Genomic DNA, 21,949 nt, shown 5'->3' on the forward strand with positions numbered 1-21,949 from the left:
ACCCACGCATTCATGGGGAGAACATGCAAACTCCACACAGAAAGATCCCGAGCCTGGATTTGAACCCAGGACTGCTGGAACTTCGTATTGTGAGGCAGACGCACTAACCCCTCTGCCACCGTGAAGCCCCGTATATAAAACAGTATAATTAATATTTTATGTATATAAAACAATATAATTAATATTGTATGTATATAAAGCAGTATCAATAGATATGTTATGTAGATTTATTTCTTTTGGACACAAAATAAAAGCTTTCCTTTAAATGGACTTTCAAAATAAAAGACATGAAATATCGCCTTTACGATAAAATAATTTAAAAAAAAAGACGAGAATATTTATTAGTTTTACTTCCGTTGAGAAATGTCAGAAAGCGCAGGTTTTTTTGTGCGCGCCGATGACGTCACGTGGATGACGTCACATCCCCGCCAGCCAGCGAGGAAGACGACGACGACGGCGACGGCGGCAACGACCTTCCTCCTTTTGTCCACACTTGACAAGGATGTACTCTCGCTGACTGGAACCTGGACTGGACTGGACCGCAGCGGGACCGGGTCTACTAGTGTGTGTGTGTGGGGGGTGCAGTTGTCATCATCATCATCATCATCATCCTCCTCCTGGTCGTCGTCGTCATCATGGCCGCCAAGTCAGACGGCGTCCTGCGGCTGAAGAAGAGCGAGGTGGCCTTCACGCCGCTGCAGAACTCGGAACACTCGGCCTCGGTCCACGTGCTGCCGCCCGGCCTGAGGACGGCGGACTCGGACTTGGCCAACGGCGGAAGTGGCGGCGTGTCGGCGCGCCAGGACCCGGACCGGGACCGGGACCAGGACCGGGACCGGAGCGGCGGCTGCCGGCAGACGGCGTGGGAGTGTCTGTGGATCCTGGCCGCCATGCTGGTCTACTCGGCGGACGTGGGCACGGACGTGTGGCTGGCGGCGGACTACTACACGCAGCGGGACTACTGGTGGTTCGGCCTGACCCTGGTCTTCCTGGTCCTGGGATCCTTCTGCGTGCAGCTCTTCAGCTTCCGCTGGTTCCTGCACGACCTGGTCCCCGAGGACGAGGCGGACCCGCTGGACGCGCTGCTGGGCGGGGAGGTCAGCCCGAGCCCCAACAGGCAGGAGGCCGCCGCCAGCAGGACCAACAACACCACCTGCACCACCACGCCCAGGACACCACCTGCACCACCACTCTCCGTGTGCGTCTGCGCATGTCAGGCACTCCTGCACATCCTGCACCTGGGACTCATGTGGAGGTAAGAGGACTTACCTTTTTACCTTCTTACAAACCCCGTTTCCATATGAGTTGGGAAATTGTGTTAGATGTAAATATAAACAGAATACAATGATTTGCAAATCCTTTTCAACCAATATTCAGTTGAATATGCTACAAAGACAACATATTTGATGTTCATATAAACTTTATTTTTTTTGCAAATAATAATTAACTTAGAATTTCATGGCTGCAACACGTGCCAAAGTAGTTGGGAAAGGGCATGTTCACCACTGTGTTACATCACCTTTTCTTTTAACAACACTCAATAAACGTTTGGGAACTGAGGAAACTAATTGTTGAAGCTTTGAAAGTGGAATTCTTTCCCATTCTTGTTTTATGTAGAGCAGGGGGGCCCACACTTTTTCTGCAGGCGAGCTACTTTTCAATTGACCAACTCGAGGGGATCTACCTCTATATCATTTATATTTATTTATTTATGAAAGAGACATTTTTGTAAACAAGTTAAATGTGTTTAATGATAATACAAGCATGTGTAACACATATAGATGTCTTTCTTTCACAAAGACAAGAATATAAGTTGGTGTATTACCTGATTCTGATGACTTGCATTGATTGGAATCAGACAGTAATGATGATAACGCCCACATTTTCAAATGGAGGAGAAAAAAAAGTGGTTTCTTTTTGGCATCTAATTCATCCAGCTTCCATACACTTTACAAGAAAAACATTGGCGGCAAATTCCGTAGCTTGCTTGATTGACATTCACGGCACCCGAGGGTCTTGTGAGATGACGCTGGCTGCTGCCAGTTCATTATTATGAACAAATGACAGAGAGGAAGGCGAGAAACACTTTTTATTTCAACAGACTTTCGCGCCGTCCCTTCCGTCAAAACTCTAAAGGCTGACTGCGCATTTCCTATCTTCACAATAAAAGCCCTGCTTCATGCTGCCTGCGCTAACAAAATAAGAGTCTCGGAAAGCTGGCGTGCACAAGTGATGTGCACGCCAGCTTTCTGAGGGATCGCTTGTGCACGCCAGTTTTCCGAGACTCTGTATTTAGTTAGCGCAGGCAGCATGAAGCAGGGCTTTTATTGTGAAGATAGGAAATGTGCAGTCGGCCTTTAGAGTTTTGACGGAAGGTACGGCGCGAGAGTCTGTTGAAATAAAAAGTGTTTCTTGCCTTCCTCTCGGTCATATTTTCATAATAATGATCTTGCAGCAGCCAGCGTCATCTCACAAGACCCTCCGGTACCGTGAATGTCATTTAAGTGACGTCTTGGTGAAGATTGATGATCACTCATTTTTAGGTCTATTTTTTTAAAAGCCTGGCTGGAGATCGACTGACACACCCCCCGCGGTCGACTGGTAGCTCGCGATCGACGTAATGGGCACCCCTGCTGTAGAGCTTCAGTCCTTCAACAATCCGGGGTCCCCGCTGTCCTATTTTAGGCTTCATAATGCGCCACACATTTTCCATGGGAGACAGGTCTGGACTGCAGGCGGCCCAGGAAAGTACCCGCACTCTTTTTCTACAAAGCCACGCTGTTGAAACACTTGTCTTGCTGAAATAAGCAGGGGCGTCCGTGATAACGTTGCTTGGATGACAACATATGTTGTTCCAAAACCTGCATGTACCTCTCAGCATTAATGGTGCCTTCACAGATGTGTAAGTTACCCATGCCTTGGGCACTAATGCACCCCCATACCATCACACATGCTGGCTTTTACACTTTGCACCTATAACAATCTGGATGGTTATTTCCCTCTTTGTTCCGGAGGACACCACGTCCTCTGTTTCCAAATATAATTTGAAATGTGGACTCGTCGGACCACAGAACACCTTTCCACTTTGCATCAGTCCATCTTAGATGAGCTCGGGCCCAGCCAAGCCAGCGGCGTTCCTGGGTGTTGTTGATAAATGGGTTTTCCTTTGCATAGTAGAGTTTTAACTTGCACTTACAGATGTAGCGACCAACTGTAGTTGCTGACAATGGTTTTATGAAGTGTTCCTGAGCCCATCTGGTGATATCCTTTACACACTGATGTTGGTTTTTGATGCAGTATCCCCTGAGGGATCAAAGGTGCGTAATATCATCGCTTACTTGCAGGGATTTCTCCAGATTCTCTGAACTTTTAAATGATTTTACGGACCCTAGATGGTAAAATCCCTAAATTCCTTGCAATAGCTCGTTGAGAAATGTTGTTCTAAAACTGTTTGACAATTTGCTGACAAAGTGGTGACCCTCACCCCATCCTTGTTTGTGAATGACTTAGCATTTCATGGAAGCTGTTTTTATAGCCAATCATGGCACCCACCTGTTCCCAATTAGCCTGCACACCTGTGGGATGTTCCAAATAAGTGTTTGATGAGCATTCCTCAACTTTATCAGTATTTATTGCCACCTTTCCCAACTTCTGTGTCACGTGTTGCTGGCATCAAATTCTAAAGTTAGTGATTATTTGCAAAAATAAATAAAGTTTATGAGTTTGAACATGAAATATGTTGTCTTTGTAGCATATTCAACTGAATATGGCTTGAAAAGGATTTGCAAATCATTGTATTCTGTTTATATTTACATCTAACACAATTTCCCAACTCATATGGGAAACGGGGTTTGTACCTTTTTACCTTCTTCTTACCTTCTTTCCTCCTTCTTCTTTTCCTCCGTCATTCTGCACCTGGGACTCATGTGGAGGTAGGAGGACTTACCTTCTTCTCCTTTTTCTTCTTCTTCTTTTTTATTCCTTCTTTCCTCTTTCTTCCTGCACCTGGGACTCATGTGGGGGTAAATGACTTACGTTCTTCTTCTTCTTCCTTCTTCCTTCTTCATCCTGCACCTGGGACTCATATGGAGTAAAGGACTTACTTTATTCTTCTTCTTCTTCCTCTCCTCCTTCTTCCTGCACCTGAGACTCACATGCAGGTAAGAGGGCTTACCTTCTTCTTCTTCTTCTTCTTCTCCTTCCTTCTTCCCTTTTCCTTCTTTCCTCCTTCATCCTGCACCTCGGACTCATAAGGAGGGAGGAGAACTTACCTTCTTCTTCTTCCTTCTTTCCTCCTTCCTCCTGCACCTGAGACTCATGTGGAGGTAGGCGGACTTACCTTCTTACCTTCCTCTCCTCCTTATTCTTGCACCTGGGACTCATGTGGAGGTAGGAGGACTTACCTTCTTCTCCTTCTTTTTCTTCTTCTTCTTTTTTATTCCTTCTTTCCTCTTTCTTCCTGCACCTGGGACTCATGTGGGGGTAAATGACTTACCTTCTTCTTCTTCTTCCTTCTTCATCCTGCACCTGGGACTCATATGGAGTAAAGGACTTACTTTATTCTTCTTCTTCTTCCTCTCCTCCTTCTTCCTGCACCTGAGACTCACATGCAGGTAAGAGGGCTTACCTTCTTCTTCTTCTTCTTCTTCTTATTCTCCTTCCTTCTTCCTTTTTCCTTCTTTCCTCCTTCATCCTGCACCTCGGACTCATAAGGAGGGAGGAGAACTTACCTTCTTCTTCTTCCTTATTTCCTCCTTCCTCCTGCACCTGAGACTCATGTGGAGGTAGGCGGACTTACCTTCTTACCTTCCTCTCCTCCTTATTCTTGCACCTGGGACTCATGTGGAGGTAGGAGGACTTACCTTCTTCTCCTTCTTTTTCTTCTTCTTTTTTATTCCTTCTTTCCTCTTTCTTCCTGCACCTGGGACTCATGTGGGGGTAAATGACTTACCTTCTTCTTCTTCTTCCTTCTTCATCCTGCACCTGGGACTCATATGGAGTAAAGGACTTACTTTATTCTTCTTCTTCTTCCTCTCCTCCTTCTTCCTGCACCTGAGACTCACATGCAGGTAAGAGGGCTTACCTTCTTCTTCTTCTTCTTCTTCTTCTTCTTCTTCTCCTTCCTTCTTCCTTTTTCCTTCTTTCCTCCTTCATCCTGCACCTCGGACTCATAAGGAGGGAGGAGAACTTACCTTCTTCTTCTTCCTTCTTTCCTCCTTCCTCCTGCACCTGAGACTCATGTGGAGGTAGGCGGACTTACCTTCTTACCTTCCTCTCCTCCTTATTCTTGCACCTGGGACTCATGTGGAGGTAGGAGGACTTACCTTCTTCTCCTTCTTTTTCTTCTTCTTTTTTATTCCTTCTTTCCTCTTTCTTCCTGCACCTGGGACTCATGTGGGGGTAAATGACTTACCTTCTTCTTCTTCTTCCTTTTTCATCCTGCACCTGGGACTCATATGGAGTAAAGGACTTACTTTATTCTTCTTCTTCTTCCTCTCCTCCTTCTTCCTGCACCTGAGACTCACATGCAGGTAAGAGGGCTTACCTTCCTCTTCTTCTTCTTCTTCTTCTTCTCCTTCCTTCTTCCTTTTTCCTTCTTTCCTCCTTCATCCTGCACCTCGGACTCATAAGGAGGGAGGAGAACTTACCTTCTTCTTCTTCCTTCTTTCCTCCTTCCTCCTGCACCTGAGACTCATGTGGAGGTAGGCGGACTTACCTTCTTACCTTCCTCTCCTCCTTATTCTTGCACCTGGGACTCATGTGGAGGTAGGAGGACTTACCTTCTTCTCCTTCTTTTTCTTCTTCTTTTTTATTCCTTCTTTCCTCTTTCTTCCTGCACCTGGGACTCATGTGGGGGTAAATGACTTACCTTCTTCTTCTTCTTCCTTCTTCATCCTGCACCTGGGACTCATATGGAGTAAAGGACTTACTTTATTATTCTTCTTCTTCCTCTCCTCCTTCTTCCTGCACCTGAGACTCACATGCAGGTAAGAGGGCTTACCTTCTTCTTCTTCTTCTTCTCCTTCCTTCTTCCTTTTTCCTTCTTTCCTCCTTCATCCTGCACCTCGGACTCATAAGGAGGGAGGAGAACTTACCTTCTTCTTCTTCCTTCTTTCCTCCTTCCTCCTGCACCTGAGACTCATGTGGAGGTAGGCGGACTTACCTTCTTACCTTCCTCTCCTCCTTATTCTTGCACCTGGGACTCATGTGGAGGTAGGAGGACTCACCTTCTTCTCCTTCTTTTTCTTCTTCTTTTTTATTCCTTCTTTCCTCTTTCTTCCTGCACCTGGGACTCATGTGGGGGTAAATGACTTACCTTCTTCTTCTTCTTCCTTCTTCATCCTGCACCTGGGACTCATATGGAGTAAAGGACTTACTTTATTCTTCTTCTTCTTCCTCTCCTCCTTCTTCCTGCACCTGAGACTCACATGCAGGTAAGAGGGCTTACCTTCTTCTTCTTCTTCTCCTTCCTTCTTCCTTTTTCCTTCTTTCCTCCTTCATCCTGCACCTCTGACTCATAAGGAGGGAGGAGAACTTACCTTCTTCTTCTTCTTCTTCTTCTTCTCCTTCCTTCTTCCTTTTTCCTTCTTTCCTCCTTCATCCTGCACCTCGGACTCATAAGGAGGGAGGAGAACTTACCTTCTTCTTCTTCCTTCTTTCCTCCTTCCTCCTGCACCTGAGACTCATGTGGAGGTAGGCGGACTTACCTTCTTACCTTCCTGTCCTCCTTATTCTTGCACCTGGGACTCATGTGGAGGTAGGAGGACTCACCTTCTTCTCCTTCTTTTTCTTCTTCTTTTTTATTCCTTCTTTCCTCTTTCTTCCTGCACCTGGGACTCATGTGGGGGTAAATGACTTACCTTCTTCTTCTTCTTCCTTCTTCATCCTGCACCTGGGACTCATATGGAGTAAAGGACTTACTTTATTATTCTTCTTCTTCCTCTCCTCCTTCTTCCTGCACCTGAGACTCACATGCAGGTAAGAGGGCTTACCTTCTTCTTCTTCTTCTTCTTCTTCTCCTTCCTTCTTCCTTTTTCCTTCTTTCCTCCTTCATCCTGCACCTCGGACTCATAAGGAGGGAGGAGAACTTACCTTCTTCTTCTTCCTTCTTTCCTCCTTACTCCTGCACCTGAGACTCATGTGGAGGTAGGCGGACTTACCTTCTTACCTTCCTCTCCTCCTTATTCTTGCACCTGGGACTCATGTGGAGGTAGGAGGACTCACCTTCTTCTCCTTCTTTTTCTTCTTCTTTTTTATTCCTTCTTTCCTCTTTCTTCCTGCACCTGGGACTCATGTGGGGGTAAATGACTTACCTTCTTCTTCTTCTTCCTTCTTCATCCTGCACCTGGGACTCATATGGAGTAAAGGACTTACTTTATTCTTCTTCTTCTTCCTCTCCTCCTTCTTCCTGCACCTGAGACTCACATGCAGGTAAGAGGGCTTACCTTCTTCTTCTTCTTCTCCTTCCTTCTTCCTTTTTCCTTCTTTCCTCCTTCATCCTGCACCTCTGACTCATAAGGAGGGAGGAGAACTTACCTTCTTCTTCTTCTTCTTCTTCTTCTCCTTCCTTCTTCCTTTTTCCTTCTTTCCTCCTTCATCCTGCACCTCGGACTCATAAGGAGGGAGGAGAACTTACCTTCTTCTTCTTCCTTCTTTCCTCCTTCCTCCTGCACCTGAGACTCATGTGGAGGTAGGCGGACTTACCTTCTTACCTTCCTCTCCTCCTTATTCTTGCACCTGGGACTCATGTGGAGGTAGGATGACTTACCTTCTTCTTCTTCCTTCTTTCCTTCTTCTTCCTGCACCTCTGACTCATGTGGAGGTAGGAGGACTTACCTTCTTCTCCTTCTTCTTCTTCTTCTTCTTCTTCTTCCTTTCCTCATTCTTTCTGTACCTGGGGACTCATATGGAGGTAGGAGGACTTACCTTCTTCCTTCTTTCCTCCTTCCTCCTGCACCTGGGACTCATGTAGAGGTAGGAGGACTTACCTTCTTACCTTCTTCTTCTTCTTCCTGCACCTGAGGCTCACATGGAGGTAGGAGGTCTTACCTTCTTCTTCTTCCTTTTTCCTCCTCCTTCCTGCACTTGGGACTCATGTGGAGGTATAGGACTTACCTTGTTTCCTTCTTCTTACCTTCTTTTTCTTCTTCTTCTCCTCCTCCTTCCTGCACCTGGGACTCATATGGAGGTAGGAGGATTTACCCTCTTACCTTCTTCTTCCTTCTTTCTTTCTTCTTCCTGCATCCCAGACTCATATGGAGGTAGGAGGATGTACCCTCTTACCTTCTTCTTCTTCCTTCTTTCCTCCTTCTTCCTGCACCTGCACCTGGGACTCATGTGGAGGTAGGAGGACTTACCTTCTTCCTTCTTCTTCTTCCTCCTTCCCTCCTCCTTCCTCCACCTGGGACTCTTATGGAGGTAGGAGGATTTACCCTCTTACCTTCTTCTTCCTTCTTTCTTTCTTCTTCCTGCATCTCGTACTCATATGGAGGTAGGAGTATTTACCCTCTTACCTTCTTCTTCTTCCTTCTTTCCTCCTTCTTCCTGCACCTGGGACTCATATGGAGGTAGGAGGACTTACCTTCTTCCTTCTTCTTCTTCCTCCTTCCCTCCTCCTACCTCCACCTGGGACTCATGTGGAGGTATAGGACTTACCTTCTTCTTCTTCCTTCTTTCCTCCTCCTTCCTCCACCTGGGACTCATGTGGAGGTATAGGACTTACCTTCTTTCCTTCTTCTTACCTTCTTCTTCTTCTTCTTCTTCTCCTCCTCCTTCTTCCTGCACCTGGGACTCATTTGGAGGTAGGAGGACTTACCTTCTAACCTTCTTCCTTCTTCTTCTTCCTTCTTCCCTCCTTCTTCCTCCACCTGGGACTCATGTGGAGGTATGGAACATACCATCTTCTCTTCTTACCTTCTTCCTTCTCCTCCTTTGGCGCCACACCAGAAATAATTGTCAATAAACCATAGTCTACACCAATAATCAATGACAACATTAAATACAGGAGTGTAGTAGACCTAAGTATTCATTAAGTACCACTATAATGACAACATTTAATACAGTAGTGTAGTATACCTAAGTATTCATTAAGTACCACCATAATGACAACATTAAATACAGTAGTGTAGTAGACCTAAGTATTCATTAAGTACCACCATCATGACAACATTAAATACAGTAGTGTAGTAGACCTAAGTATTCATTAAGTACCACCATCATGACAACATTAAATACAGTAGTGTAGTAGACCTAAGTGTTCATTAAGTACCGCCATCATGGCAACATTAAATACAGTAGTGTAGTAGACCTAAGTATTCATTAAGTACCACCATGATGACAACATTAAATACAGTAGTGTAGTAGACCTAAGTATTCATTAAGTACCACCATAATGACAACATTACAGTGGTGTAGTAGACCTAAGTATTCATTAAGTACCACCATGATTACAACATTAAATACAGTAGTGTAGTAGACCTAAGTATTCATTAAGTACCACCATCATGACAACATTAAATACAGTAGTGTAGTAGACCTAAGTATTCATTAAGTACCACCATGACATTAAATACAGTAGTGTAGTAGACCTAAGTATTCATTAAGTACCACTATAATGACAACATTAAATACAGTAGTGTAGTATACCTAAGTATTCATTAAGTACCACCATCATGACAACATTAAATACAGTAGTGTAGTAGACCTAAGTATTCATTAAGTACCACCATAATGACAACATTAAATACAGTAGTGTAGTAGACCTAAGTATTCATTAAGTACCACCGTCATGACAACATTAAATACAGTAGCGTAGTAGACCTAAGTATTCATTAAGTACCACCATCATGACAACATTAAATACAGTAATGTAGTAGACCTAAGTATTCATTAAGTACCACCATAATGACAACATTAAATACAGTAGTGTAGTAGACCTAAGTATTCATTAAGTACCACCATCATGACAACATTAAATACAGTAGTGTAGTAGACCTAAGTATTCATTAAGTACCACCATGATGACAACATTGAATACAGTAGTGTAGTAGACCTAAGTATTCATTAGAACAAGGTGTTATTGAAGCGGTATATGCAACACTCCACACAGTTTGAACAGTAACACTGTCTTTGAATATTTGCTGTGTTTGGTGTGCAGGTACCTGACCGCCATCTACCTGGGCGTGCGCAGCCGCCAGAGCGGTGAGACGCAGCGTTGGCGTTACCGCTGGAGGATGATCTACCAGTTTGCCGACATCAGCATGCTGCACCTGCTGGCCACCTTCCTGGAGAGTGCTCCGCAACTGGTGCTGCAGTTGTGCATCGTCATCCAGACCCAGGAACTGCTGGCCGTGCAAGGTACTGCACCTGCACGCACACCCCGTGCATGTCAAGACATTGGACACTAGTCTAAGACTAGATGTGACCAATCTAAGTCTAAGACTAGATGTGACCAATCTAAGTCTAAGACTAGATGTGACCAATCTAAGTCTAAGACTAGATGTGACCAATCTAAGTCTAAGACTAGATGTGACCAACCAAGTCCAAGACTAGATGTGACCGATCTAAGTCCAAGACTAGATGTGACCAATCTAAGTCCAAGACTAGATGTGACCAATCTAAGTCCAAGACTAGATGTGACCAATCTAAGTCCAAGACTAGATGTGACCGATTTAAGTCTAAGACTAGATCTGACCAATCTAAGTCCAAGACTAGATGTGACCCATCTAAATCTAAGACTAGATGTGACCAATCTAGGTCTAAGACTAGATGTGACCAATTTAAGTCTAAGACTAGATGTGACCAATTTAAGTCTAAGACTACATGTGACCGATTTAAGTCTAAGACTAGATCTGACCAATCTAAGTCTAAGACTAGATGTGACCCATCTAAATCTAAGACTAGATGTGACCAATCTAAGTCCAAGACTAGATGTGACCAATCTAAGTCCAAGACTAGATGTGACCAATCTAAGTCCAAGACTAGATGTGACCGATTTAAGTCTAAGACTAGATCTGACCAATCTAAGTCCAAGACTAGATGTGACCCATCTAAATCTAAGACTAGATGTGACCAATCTAGGTCTAAGACTAGATGTGACCAATTTAAGTCTAAGACTAGATGTGACCAATTTAAGTCTAAGACTACATGTGACCGATTTAAGTCTAAGACTAGATCTGACCAATCTAAGTCTAAGACTAGATGTGACCCATCTAAATCTAAGACTAGATGTGACCCATCTAGGTCTAAGACTAGATGTGACCAATTTAAGTCTAAGACTAGATGTGACCAATTTAAGTCTAAGACTACATGTGACCAATCTAAGTCTAAGACTACATGTGACCAACCAAGTCAAAGACTAGATGTGACCGATCTAGGACTAAGACTACATGTGACCGATTTAAGTCTAAGACTACATGTGACCGATTTAAGTCTAAGACTAGATGTGACCAATCTAAGTCTAAGACTTAATGTGACCGATCTAAGACTAGATGTGACACCAATCTAAGTCTAAGACTAGATGTAACCGATTTAAGTCTAAGACTACATGTGACCGATTTTAAGTCTAAGACTAGATGTGACCAATCTAATTCTAAGACTTAATGTGACTGATCTAAGACTACATGTGGCCAATCTAAGTCTAAGACTACATGTGACCGATTTAAGTCTAAGACTAGATGTGACCAATCTAAGTCTAAGACTTAATGTGACCGATCTAAGACTAGATGTGACACCAATCTAAGTCTAAGACTAGATGTAACCGATTTAAGTCTAAGACTACATGTGACCGATTTTAAGTCTAAGACTAGATGTGACCAATCTAATTCTAAGACTTAATGTGACTGATCTAAGACTACATGTGGCCAATCTAAGTCTAAGACTACATGTGGCCGATCTAAGTCTAAGACTAGATGTGACCAACCAAGTCTAAGACTAGATGTGACCAACCAAGTCAAAGACTAGATGTGACCGATCTAGGACTAAGACTACATGTGACCGATTTAAGTCTAAGACTACATGTGACCGATTTTAAGTCTAAGACTAGATGTGACCAATCTAAGTCTAAGACTTAATGTGACTGATCTAAGACTACATGTGGCCAATCTAAGTCTAAGACTACATGTGGCCGATCTAAGTCTAAGACTAGATGTGACCAACCAAGTCTAAGACTAGATGTGACCAACCAAGTCAAAGACTAGATGTGACCGATCTAGGACTAAGACTACATGTGACCGATTTAAGTCTAAGACTACATGTGACCGATTTAAGTGTAAGACTAGATGTGACCAACCAAGTCAAAGACTAGATGTGACCGATCTAGGTCTAAGACTAGATGTGACCAATGTAAGACTAGATGTGACCAATCTAAGTCTAAGACAAGATGTGACCAATCAAAGTCTAAGACTAGATGTGACCAACCAAGTTAAAGACTAGATGTGACCAATCTAGGTCTAAGACTAGATGTAACCGATTTAAGTCTAAGACTACATGTGACTGATTTAAGTATAAGACTAGATTTGACCAATCTAAGTCTAAGACTTAATGTGACCGATCTAAGACTAGATGTGACCGATCTAGGTCAAAGACTAGGTGTGACCAATCTAAGTCTAAGACTTAATTTGACCGATCTAAGACTAGATGTGACCAATCTAAGTCTAAGACTAGATGTGGCCAATCTAAGGCTAAGTCTACATGTGGCCAATCTAAGTCTAAGACTCGATGTGACCGACCTAAGTCTAAGACTCGATGTGACCAAACTAGGTCTACATATGAGCTAAGTGTGCCTGCTGATCTATAATTGTCTTCCTGTGTGTTGCAGGCATGACGGCGGGCGCCTCCCTGGTGTCTCTGGCCTGGGCCCTGGCTTCGTACCAGAAGGCGCTGAGGGAGTCCCGCGATGACAAGAAGTCCATGGGCTACCTGGCCGTGGTGGTCCAGTTCTGCTGGCACTTCTTCACCATCGCGGCCCGAGTGGTGACCTTCGCCCTGTTTGCGTCCGTCTTCCAACTCTACTTTGGCATCTTCATCGTGCTGCACTGGTGCTTCATGACCTTCTGGATCGTGCACTGTGAGACCCACTTCTGTGTCAGCAAGTGGGAGGAGATCGTCTTCGACATGGTGGTGGGCATCATCTACATCTTCTCCTGGTTCAACGTCAAGGAGGGGCGCACCAGGTAACTGGCCTTTTACACCTCAGTTTAGGGGTTGGACCTCTATGCAGAGGGTAGGACCTAAGTGCAGAGGGTAGGACCTCAATGCAGAGGGTAGGACCTAAGTGCAGAGGGTAGGACCTAAGTGCAGAGGGTAGGACCTAAGTGCAGAGGGTAGGACCTAAGTGCAGAGGGTAGGACCTCAATGCAGAGGGTAGTACCTCTGTGTAGAGGGTAGACTCTCAATGCAGAGGGTACGACTTCAATGCAGAGGGTAGGACCTCAGTGCAGAGGGTAGGACCTCAGTGCAGAGGGTAGGACCTCAATGCAGAGGGTAGGACCTCAGTGCAGAGGGTAGACTCTCAATGCAGAGGGTAGACTCTCAATGCAGAGGGTAGACTCTCAATGCAGAGGGTAGGACCTAAATGCAGAGGGTAGGACCTAAATGCAGAGGGTAGGACCTAAATGCAGAGGGTAGGACCTAAATGCAGAGGGTAGGACCTAAATGCAGAGGGTAGGACCTCTGTGTAGAGGGTAGGACCTCTGTGTAGAGGGTAGGACCTCTGTGTAGAGGGTAGGACCTCTGTGTAGAGGGTAAGACCTAAATGCAGAGGGTAGGACCTCTGTGTAGAGGGTAGGACCTCTGTGTAGAGGGTAGACTCTCAATGCAGAGGGTAGACTCTCAATGCAGAGGGTAGGACGTCAATGCAGAGGGTAGGACGTCAATGCAGAGGGTAGACTCTCAATGCAGAGGGTAGGACCTTACAGTAGAAGGTACATTCCGGTATCCGGTCCTCCCCAGCACAGAAACATCTCTCATCAGAGTTACCAATGATCTGGTGTTGGCCTCTGACTCCGGGTCCACCACCCTCATCCTTCTTCTCGACCTCTCTGCTGCGTTTGACTCTATTGACCACAAGATCTTCCCCCACCGTCTCCAGTACTGGTACTTCATCCGGCTCTCTGAGATTGCCCGTCACTGGTTCCGCTCCTAGCTCGCCAACAGGACGGTAAGTCTCGCCCCCACACTGTCACCTGTGGGGTCCCTCTGGGTTCTGTGCTTAGTCCAACCCTCTTCACCATCTACAGAAACAGATGGGGTCGGTGAGGTCTTTCTTCGACAACGAGGACTCCTCTTGAGGGTTGGTTTTGTGGCATGTAATGTAGATGAGACGGGGATGGTTGGACGGGGGAGTTGGTTCGATCCGGTAACCACTCTGCTCTCCGAAGGGGGCTTCATCTGACGGGAAAGTGTGAAGACGACAAGAATCTGCCGAACACCTCTGCCTACGGTGCCCAGCGCTGATGTAAGAGCGATATCATCGGAACTTGGCAACTCCTTTGGTGAACTTCAAAGCCTCCCAATAGAGAGTGTAGCGCTTCTGAGGGTCATCCTGAGGCGACACGGTTAACAAACAATCATGCTTCCCCTCGGGTGTGTCGCCAGCAGACATGGAATTCATTTCCACTGCTATGCTGACGACGCACAACTCCACCTTAGGGTCTCCCCCTCTGGGTCCACCTCTGCCACTGTTGCCCATCTCAGCTCCTGCCAGGGGGAGATAAATGTACGGAGCCGTCCAAACTGGTATCCCTCAACGACTCCTTTCTTCCCCACGTAACCTTGGTTTCATGTTTTTGGCCTCAACTTTCCCGTCTCTCCTTCTGTTACCAACCTTGGGGTCAAGTTCGTGTCACCCACATTTGCAAAACCTCTCCAAACTCTGTCCCTTCTAGCTGCAGAGAAGCTTGTCCATGCCTTTGTCTCCTCCAGGTTGGACTACTGTAACGCACTCCCCATCCGGATCCCTGGCAGGAGCTTCCAAAAGCGCCAGTATGTTCAGGACAGCGCTGCCGGGGTCCTGATGAGGGTGTGGAAGTACGAGCCCATCACCCCCGTCCTCTGCACCATTCACCGGCTCACTATCTTTGCCCGTATTGAGTACTTCATTAACGACCTCACACCACGCACCTCAGCTAAGACCCGGTCAGGCCAACAGCACAACCTGCATCCACCCAGGACGCGGTTCAGGACCACGGGGGACAGAACTTTTGAAGCTGCCGCTCCCTGTCTGTGGAACTCCCTTCCTTTGACTGTTTTCTTTTAATGATTTTATTGTTTGTCTGTTGCAGGTGTCGTCTGTTCATCTACTACTCGGTAATCCTGGGGGAAAACGCCGCCCTCAGTGCATTGTGGTATGTTTACCGCGCTCCCGCCGCCACCGACTCCTTGGCGGTGCCGGCGCTCTGCGTCATCTTCAGCAGTTTCCTGACGGGGGTGCTGTTCCTGCTCATGTACTACGCCTTCTTTCACCCCAACGGCCCACGCTTCCCGCACTCGCCCAGCCGCCAGCGCCTGGACCCGGACGCCGCCGCCCACTTCTCCGCGCTGCCGTCCGAGGGCGCCGCCGACTCCCTGCGCTCCAACCCGGGCACCGCCGCCACCACGCTGGAGCGTGACGCCAAGCACTCGGAAAGGGACGGCTGCATGCCGGTGTTCCAGGTGCGACGCGCCGTGCCGTCCACGCCGTTGTCTCGCGCTCCTCGCCTCGAGGAGACGGTCATCAAGATCGACCTGTGCAGGAATCGCTACCCGGCCTGGGAGCGCCACGTCCTGGACCGGGGCATACGCAAAGCCATCCTGGCCATCGACTGCTCCGTGACGCCGCGCCTGCAGTATAAGGATGACGCTCTGGTCCAGGAGAGGTTGGAGTACGAAACCACGTTGTAGTGAGCAGCAACGACGACTGTGTGGCAATACAAGGTTCCTACTGGTCTGAAGGAAGATGGTGGACCTGCTCTCTGCTCTCAGGAGAGGAGAATATCTTTTTTTTTTTTTACCGAGTCTCATCAGGGAAGTCCTGTGGGATACAAGCCAAAACCTGAGACCATGTGTTGATCCAGGTTGATCGGGGTCAACACGTCCAGGATAAGTTGTTGGATTCAAACCCTGAGAGAGCACTTTGAACTTGGTTGGTTGGGAACACATCCAGGACATGTTGTTGTTGGATTCAGACCTTGGGAGCATACTTTGATGTCTAGTTGGTTAAGGTCAACATATCCAGGATAACTTGCTGTTGGATTCAGACCCCGAGAGGATATTTTTGATCCGGGTTGGTCGACTCGGGTTCAACACATTCAGGACAAGTTGCTGTCGGATTCAGACCCTGAGAGGTTATTGTGATCCAGATTGGTTGACTAAGGATCAACACACCCAGGATAAGTTGCTGTTGGATTCAGACCCAGAGAGGATGTTTTGATCCAGATCGGTTGGCTCGGGATCAACAAATCCAGGAGAAGTTGCTGTTGGATTCAGACCCCAAGACGATATGTTGATAGGTTGGTTGGGATCAACACATCCAGAATAAGTTGTTGGATTCTGTTCCTGCTCTCAGTGCCAAAAAAACCTTTTGCTGGTTTTCCAACAAGTGTCAACTTTTTAAGATTCAGAACCAGAAGGAAAAACTACAACATTTTGAAAGAACTACAGAATCTCATTTTAACTCATAAGAATCCACTTAAAAAATATTCTACTTTACTGGTCTTCAACTGGAGGTGCAGGATCCGAGTTCGTGCTCATGGACTTAGATCGGTCCCATCTAGCCTTAGACTTCAATTGGTCACATCTAGTCTTGGACTTAGATTGGTCACATCGAGTCTTGGACTTAGATTGGTCACATCTAGTCTTTGACTTAGATCAGTCACATCTAGTCTTGGACTTAGATTGGTCACATCGACCTAAGTTATATTAATAGGTATGTCACATATGCTAACCGTTAACAGTGTTAGCATGCTAACATTTTTGCACATTTTTCCGCCATACACCTCAGTCATATAAGTTGGTACGTGACACATGCTAACTGTTAGTATGCTGGCACGTAATGTTTGGATGCTAACTTTTTAACACAATTTTGCTGCCGTACAACTCGATCATAACTTGGTGTGTGACATGCTAACTTTTAGCATTTTAACGTCAGCTTGCAATTTTTTTTGCCAATTTTACCGCCGTAGACCTCAGTTATATAACTAGATATGTCACATATGCTAACTTTTTTTGCCAATTTTTTCGCCATACACCTCAGTCATATAAGTTTGGTACGTGACATATGCTAACTGTTAGCATCCAAACATTAGCGTGTTAGCATGCTAACTTTTTAAGACAATTTTGATGCCTTACACCTCTGTCATAACTTAGTGTGACATATCGTAGCATTTTAACGTTAGCATGCTAACTTTTTTGCAAATTTTGCCACCATACACCTGAGTAATTTAACTAGGTATGTGACATGTGCTAACTGTTAGCAGTGCTAGCGTGCTAACTTTTTTGCCATACACCAAAATCATGTAAGTTGGTACGTGACATATGCTAACTGTTAGCATGCTAGCACGCTAATGTTTGGATGCTAACTTTTTAAGAAAATTTTACTTGCTGTACACCTCGATCATAACTTGGTGTGTGGCATATGCTAACTTTTAGCATTTTAACGTTAGCATGCTAACTTTTCTGCCAATTTTGCCGCAAAATACCTGAGTAATATACCTAGGTATGTGACATATGCTAACTGTTAGCAGTGCTAGGATGCTAACTTTTTGCCATACACCACAATCATGTAAGTTGGTATGTGACATATGCTAACTGTTAGCATTTTAACATTAGCATGCTAACATTTTTGCCAATTTTGCCGCCGTACTGCTCAGTCATAGAACTTGGTGAGTGACACTGTTAGCATGCTAATGTTAGCATTTGTCTATTTAATTCGCAGTACATTTGTGCGACGCTATAAGATGTCATGAACACAAAAACATGGTTAATGTGTTCTGTGTCTGGAAAAAGTGGATTCTTATGGGTCAGAACATGACAAATAGGCTTGTGGAGGCGGACATGGAGCGAGCAGGTTGTACAGTACTGTGAACATGCTAACTTTTTCTACTTTCAAGTACTTTATCGGTACCGACCCAACGCCGACTCACCTACAATCAAACGGTGCCACATTTTGATACTTTTTGTTGTCATTTTCCATGCCTGATGGAATGAGGCTGTGCTAGCTCGATGCTAATTTACATTGGATACACCATAGACGTGCTACTGATTAGCATTAGCCATTTTTTTTTGAAAATGATGAATGGAATTAGAATCAGGATGAGTAAGAACCGTGTTTGGGATGTGAAGAGGTTCTTATGTGCAACCCTAGTAACAAGTCCAATACTTGCAGTGCAAACACTTTGTAGGGCGCGACAAGAGGCAAGACATCCAAGGTGATGGCAAAGACTACTTCCTGTCTGCGGCAACACACTGAAGGAAAACTACAGTAGTTGTTGGAATGTGAAAGTAGCAAATTGTGTGTGTGTGTGTGTGTGTGTGTGTGTGTGTGTGTGTGTGTGTGTGTGTGTGTGTGTGTGTGTGTGTGTGTGTGTCCTGTGCAACCATGGTTCCCTCCTGGACTTTGTTCCACCAAATAGTGTGTTTCCATTGGAAAGGGACCGAATAGCCTGGGAAGTAACATCATGACCACAAGCAACTGTGACCCCTTTGTGTTGCCATGGTAACTGCTACTCACATCCTTGTGTTGCCTTGGTAACTGCTACTCACATCCTTGTGTTGCCATGGTAACTGCTACTCACATCCTTGTGTTGCCATGGTAACATCTACTAGCCCCTTTGTGTTGCTATGGTAACTGCTACTCACACCCTTGTGTTGCCATGGTAACTGCTACTCGCCCCTTTGTGTTGCTATGGTAACTGCTACTCACCCCTTTGTGTTGCTATGGTAACTACTACTCACCCCTTTGTGTCGCTATGGTAACTGCTACTCACCCCGTTGTGTTGCTATGGTAACTGCTACTAGCCCCTTTGTGTTGTCATGGTAACTGCTACTCACCCCTTTGTGTTGCCGTGGTAACTGCTACTCACCCTTTTGTGTTGCCATGGTAACTGCTACTCACCCTAACATCACCCAACTTCCTGCTCGCATTATGTTGTAACTTTAGGTAGTACCAAGGTAGTACCAGGGTGATACCAAGATGGTACCAATGGGGTACTAAGGTGGTATCAAGGTAGTATCAAGGTGGTACAAATGGAGTACCAAGGTAGTATAAAGGTAGTATAGAGGTGGTACCAAGGTAGTACAAATGTGGTATCAAGGTAGTACCAAAGTAGTTTCAAGGTGGTACCAAGGTGGAACTAAGGTGGTACCAAGTTAGTACCAAGGTGGTACAAATGTGGTACCAAGGTAGTATCAATGTAGTACTGAGATTGTACCAATGTAGTATCAAGGTGGTACCAAGGTTGTATGAAGGTGGTATCAAGGTAGTACACATGTGGTAACATGGTGGTACCAAGGTAGTACAAATGTGGTATCAAGGTAGTTTCAAGGTGGTACCAAAGTGGAACTAAGGTGGTACCAAGTTAGTACCAAGGTGGTACAAATGTGGTACCAAGGTAGTACCAATGTAGTATCAAGGTGGTACCAAGGTTGTATGAAGGTGGTATCAAGGTAGTACAAATTTGGCATCAAGGTAGTACCAAGTTGGTACCAAGGTAGCATCAAGGTACTTCCAAGGTAATACCAAAGTAGTACAAATGTGGTATCAAGGTAGTGCCAAGGTTGTATCAAGGTAGTACCAAGGTGGTACCATGGTAATATCAAGGTAGTACCAAGGGGGTACCAAGGTAGTATCAAGGTAGTACAAATGTGGTATCAAAGTACTATCAAGGTAGTACCAAGGTAATATTAAGGTAGTACAAATGTGGTACCAAGGTAGTATCAAGGTTATACAAATGTGGCATCAAAGTACTATCAAGGTGGTGCAAATGTGGTACCAAGGTACTATCAATGTGGTATCAAGGTAGTGCCAAGATAATACCAAAGTAGTACAAATGTGGTATCAAGGTAGTGCCAAGGTGGTACCAAGGTACTATTAAGGTTGTACAAATGTGGTATCAAAGTACTATCAAGGTAGTACCAAGGTGGTGCAAATGTGGTACCAAGGTAGTGCCAAGGTGGTACCACGGTACTATCAATGTGGTATCAAGGTAGTACCAATGTAATACCAAAGTAGTACAAATGTGATATCAAGGTAGTGCCAAGGTGGTACCAAGGTACTATCAATGTGGTATCAAGGTAGTGACACAAAATGTGGTCTCTCGAAGAGTAGTCGGTCTTTGGTATCCAGTTGGGCGATTTGTAGTACCAAAGTGGTTCCAAAAGGGTGCTCCCTTGGTGGTACCAAGTCAGGTACAAAGATGGTCCCTCAAAGTGTGGCCTTTGGTGGTACCAAGCTGGTCCCACAAAAGGTGGTCTGTTCCTGGTACCAAGTTAGGTACAAAGATGGTCCCTCAAAGTGTGGCCTTTGGTGGTACCAAGCTGGTCCCACAAAAGGTGGTCTGTTCCTGGTACAAAGATGGTCCCTCAAAGTGTGGCCTTTGGTGGTACCAAGCTGGTCCCTCGAAAAATGGCCTTTTCCTGACACCAAGTTAGTCCCTGTTTGGTTTTAAAGAAGGTGGTCCCCTTTGGGGGCCAAAGCTGGTCTCAAAATAGATGGCCACTTTTTGGTACCAAGGTGGTCCCACATAAGGTGGTCTAAGTTGGTGCCTTTTGGGGTCCCAAGGTGGTCCCTCAAAAGATGGACTTTTCGTGGTACCAAGTTAGTCCCTGTTTGCTTAAAAAAAAGGTGGTCCCCCAAGGTGTGGTCCCTTTTGTGGTACCAAGGTGGTCCCACATAAGGTGGTCTAAGTTGGTGCCTTTTGGGGTCCAATGGTGGTCTCAAAATAGATGGCCACTTTTTGGTACCAAGGTGGTCCCTCAAGGTGTAGTCCCTTTTGTGGTACCAAGGTGGTCCCACATAAGGTGGTCTAAGTTGGTCCCTTTTTGGTACCAAGGTGGTCCCACATAAGGTGGTCTAAGTTGGTGCCTTTTGGGGTCCAATGGTGGTCTCAAAATAGATGGCCACTTTTTGGTACCAAGGTGGTCCCTCAAGGTGTGGTCCCTTTTGGGGTCCCAAGGTGGTCTTAAAATACATGACCACTTTGTGGTACCTGGGTGGTCCTTCGAAAGATGGACTTTTCGTGGTATCAAGTTCGTCCCTGGTTGGTTAAAAACAAGGTGGTCCAAAGGTGGTTTTAAACTAGATGACACTTTGTGGTACCAAGGTGGTGCCACAAAAGGTGGTCTAGGTTGGTCCCTTTTGGGATACCATGGTGGTCTCAAAATAGATGGCCACTGTTTGGTACCAAGTTGGTCCCACATAAAGTGGTCTAAGTTGGTCCCTTTTTGGTACCAAGGTGGTCCCACATAAGGTGGTCTAAGTTGGTCCCTTTTTGGTACCAAGGTGGTCCCACATAAGGTGGTCTAAGTTGGTCCCTTTTTGGTACCAAGGTGGTGCCACAAAAGGTGGTCTAGGTTGGTCCCTTTTGGGATACCATGGTGGTCTCAAAATAGATGGCCACTGTTTGGTACCAAGGTGGTCCCACATAAGGTGGTCTAAGTTGGTCCCTTTTTGGTACCAAGGTGGTCCCACATAAGGTGGTCTAAGTTGGTCCCTTTTTGGTACCAAGGTGGTCCCACATAAGGTGGTCTAAGTTGGTCCCTTTTTGGTACCAAGGTGGTCCCACATAAGGTGGTCTAAGTTGGTCCCTTTTTGGTACCAAGGTGGTCCCACATAAGGTGGTCTAAGTTAGTCCCTTTTTGGTACCAAGGTGGTCCCACATAAGGTGGTCTAAGTTGGTCCCTTTTTGGTACCAAGGTGGTCCCACATAAGGTGGTCTAAGTTGGTCCTTTTTTGGTACCAAGGTGGTCCCACATA

The 21,949-nt window shown here is 45.6% G+C and overlaps 1 protein-coding gene across 1 annotated transcript; it reads left to right on the top strand.

The window, feature by feature from the left end:
• Positions 1-424: 424 nt before the first annotated feature.
• Positions 425-21,910, top strand: xkr4 (XK related 4). The gene is made up of 4 exons (XM_061890497.1): positions 425-1,255; positions 10,157-10,356; positions 12,818-13,172; positions 15,282-21,910. The coding sequence occupies exons 1-4, from the start codon at positions 636-638 to the stop codon at positions 15,877-15,879; spliced, it is 1,773 nt and encodes a 590-aa protein (XP_061746481.1). The 5' UTR covers positions 425-635; the 3' UTR covers positions 15,880-21,910.
• The last annotated feature ends 39 nt before the right edge of the window (positions 21,911-21,949 follow it).

Source organism: Nerophis ophidion, linkage group LG28 (assembly GCF_033978795.1).
Source record: "Nerophis ophidion isolate RoL-2023_Sa linkage group LG28, RoL_Noph_v1.0, whole genome shotgun sequence".
NCBI classification, from domain to species: Eukaryota; Metazoa; Chordata; class Actinopteri; order Syngnathiformes; family Syngnathidae; genus Nerophis; species Nerophis ophidion.

Excerpts from the sequence above, each read along its gene's own strand:
- xkr4 (XM_061890497.1), top strand. The coding sequence starts at position 636 with ATGGCCGCCAAGTCAGACGGCGTCCTGCGGCTGAAGAAGAGCGAGGTG. Across the intron at positions 10,357-12,817 it reads GGAACTGCTGGCCGTGCAAG|GCATGACGGCGGGCGCCTCC; the intron begins GTACTGCACCTG and ends TGTGTGTTGCAG. Across the intron at positions 13,173-15,281 it reads GTCAAGGAGGGGCGCACCAG|GTGTCGTCTGTTCATCTACT; the intron begins GTAACTGGCCTT and ends TGTCTGTTGCAG.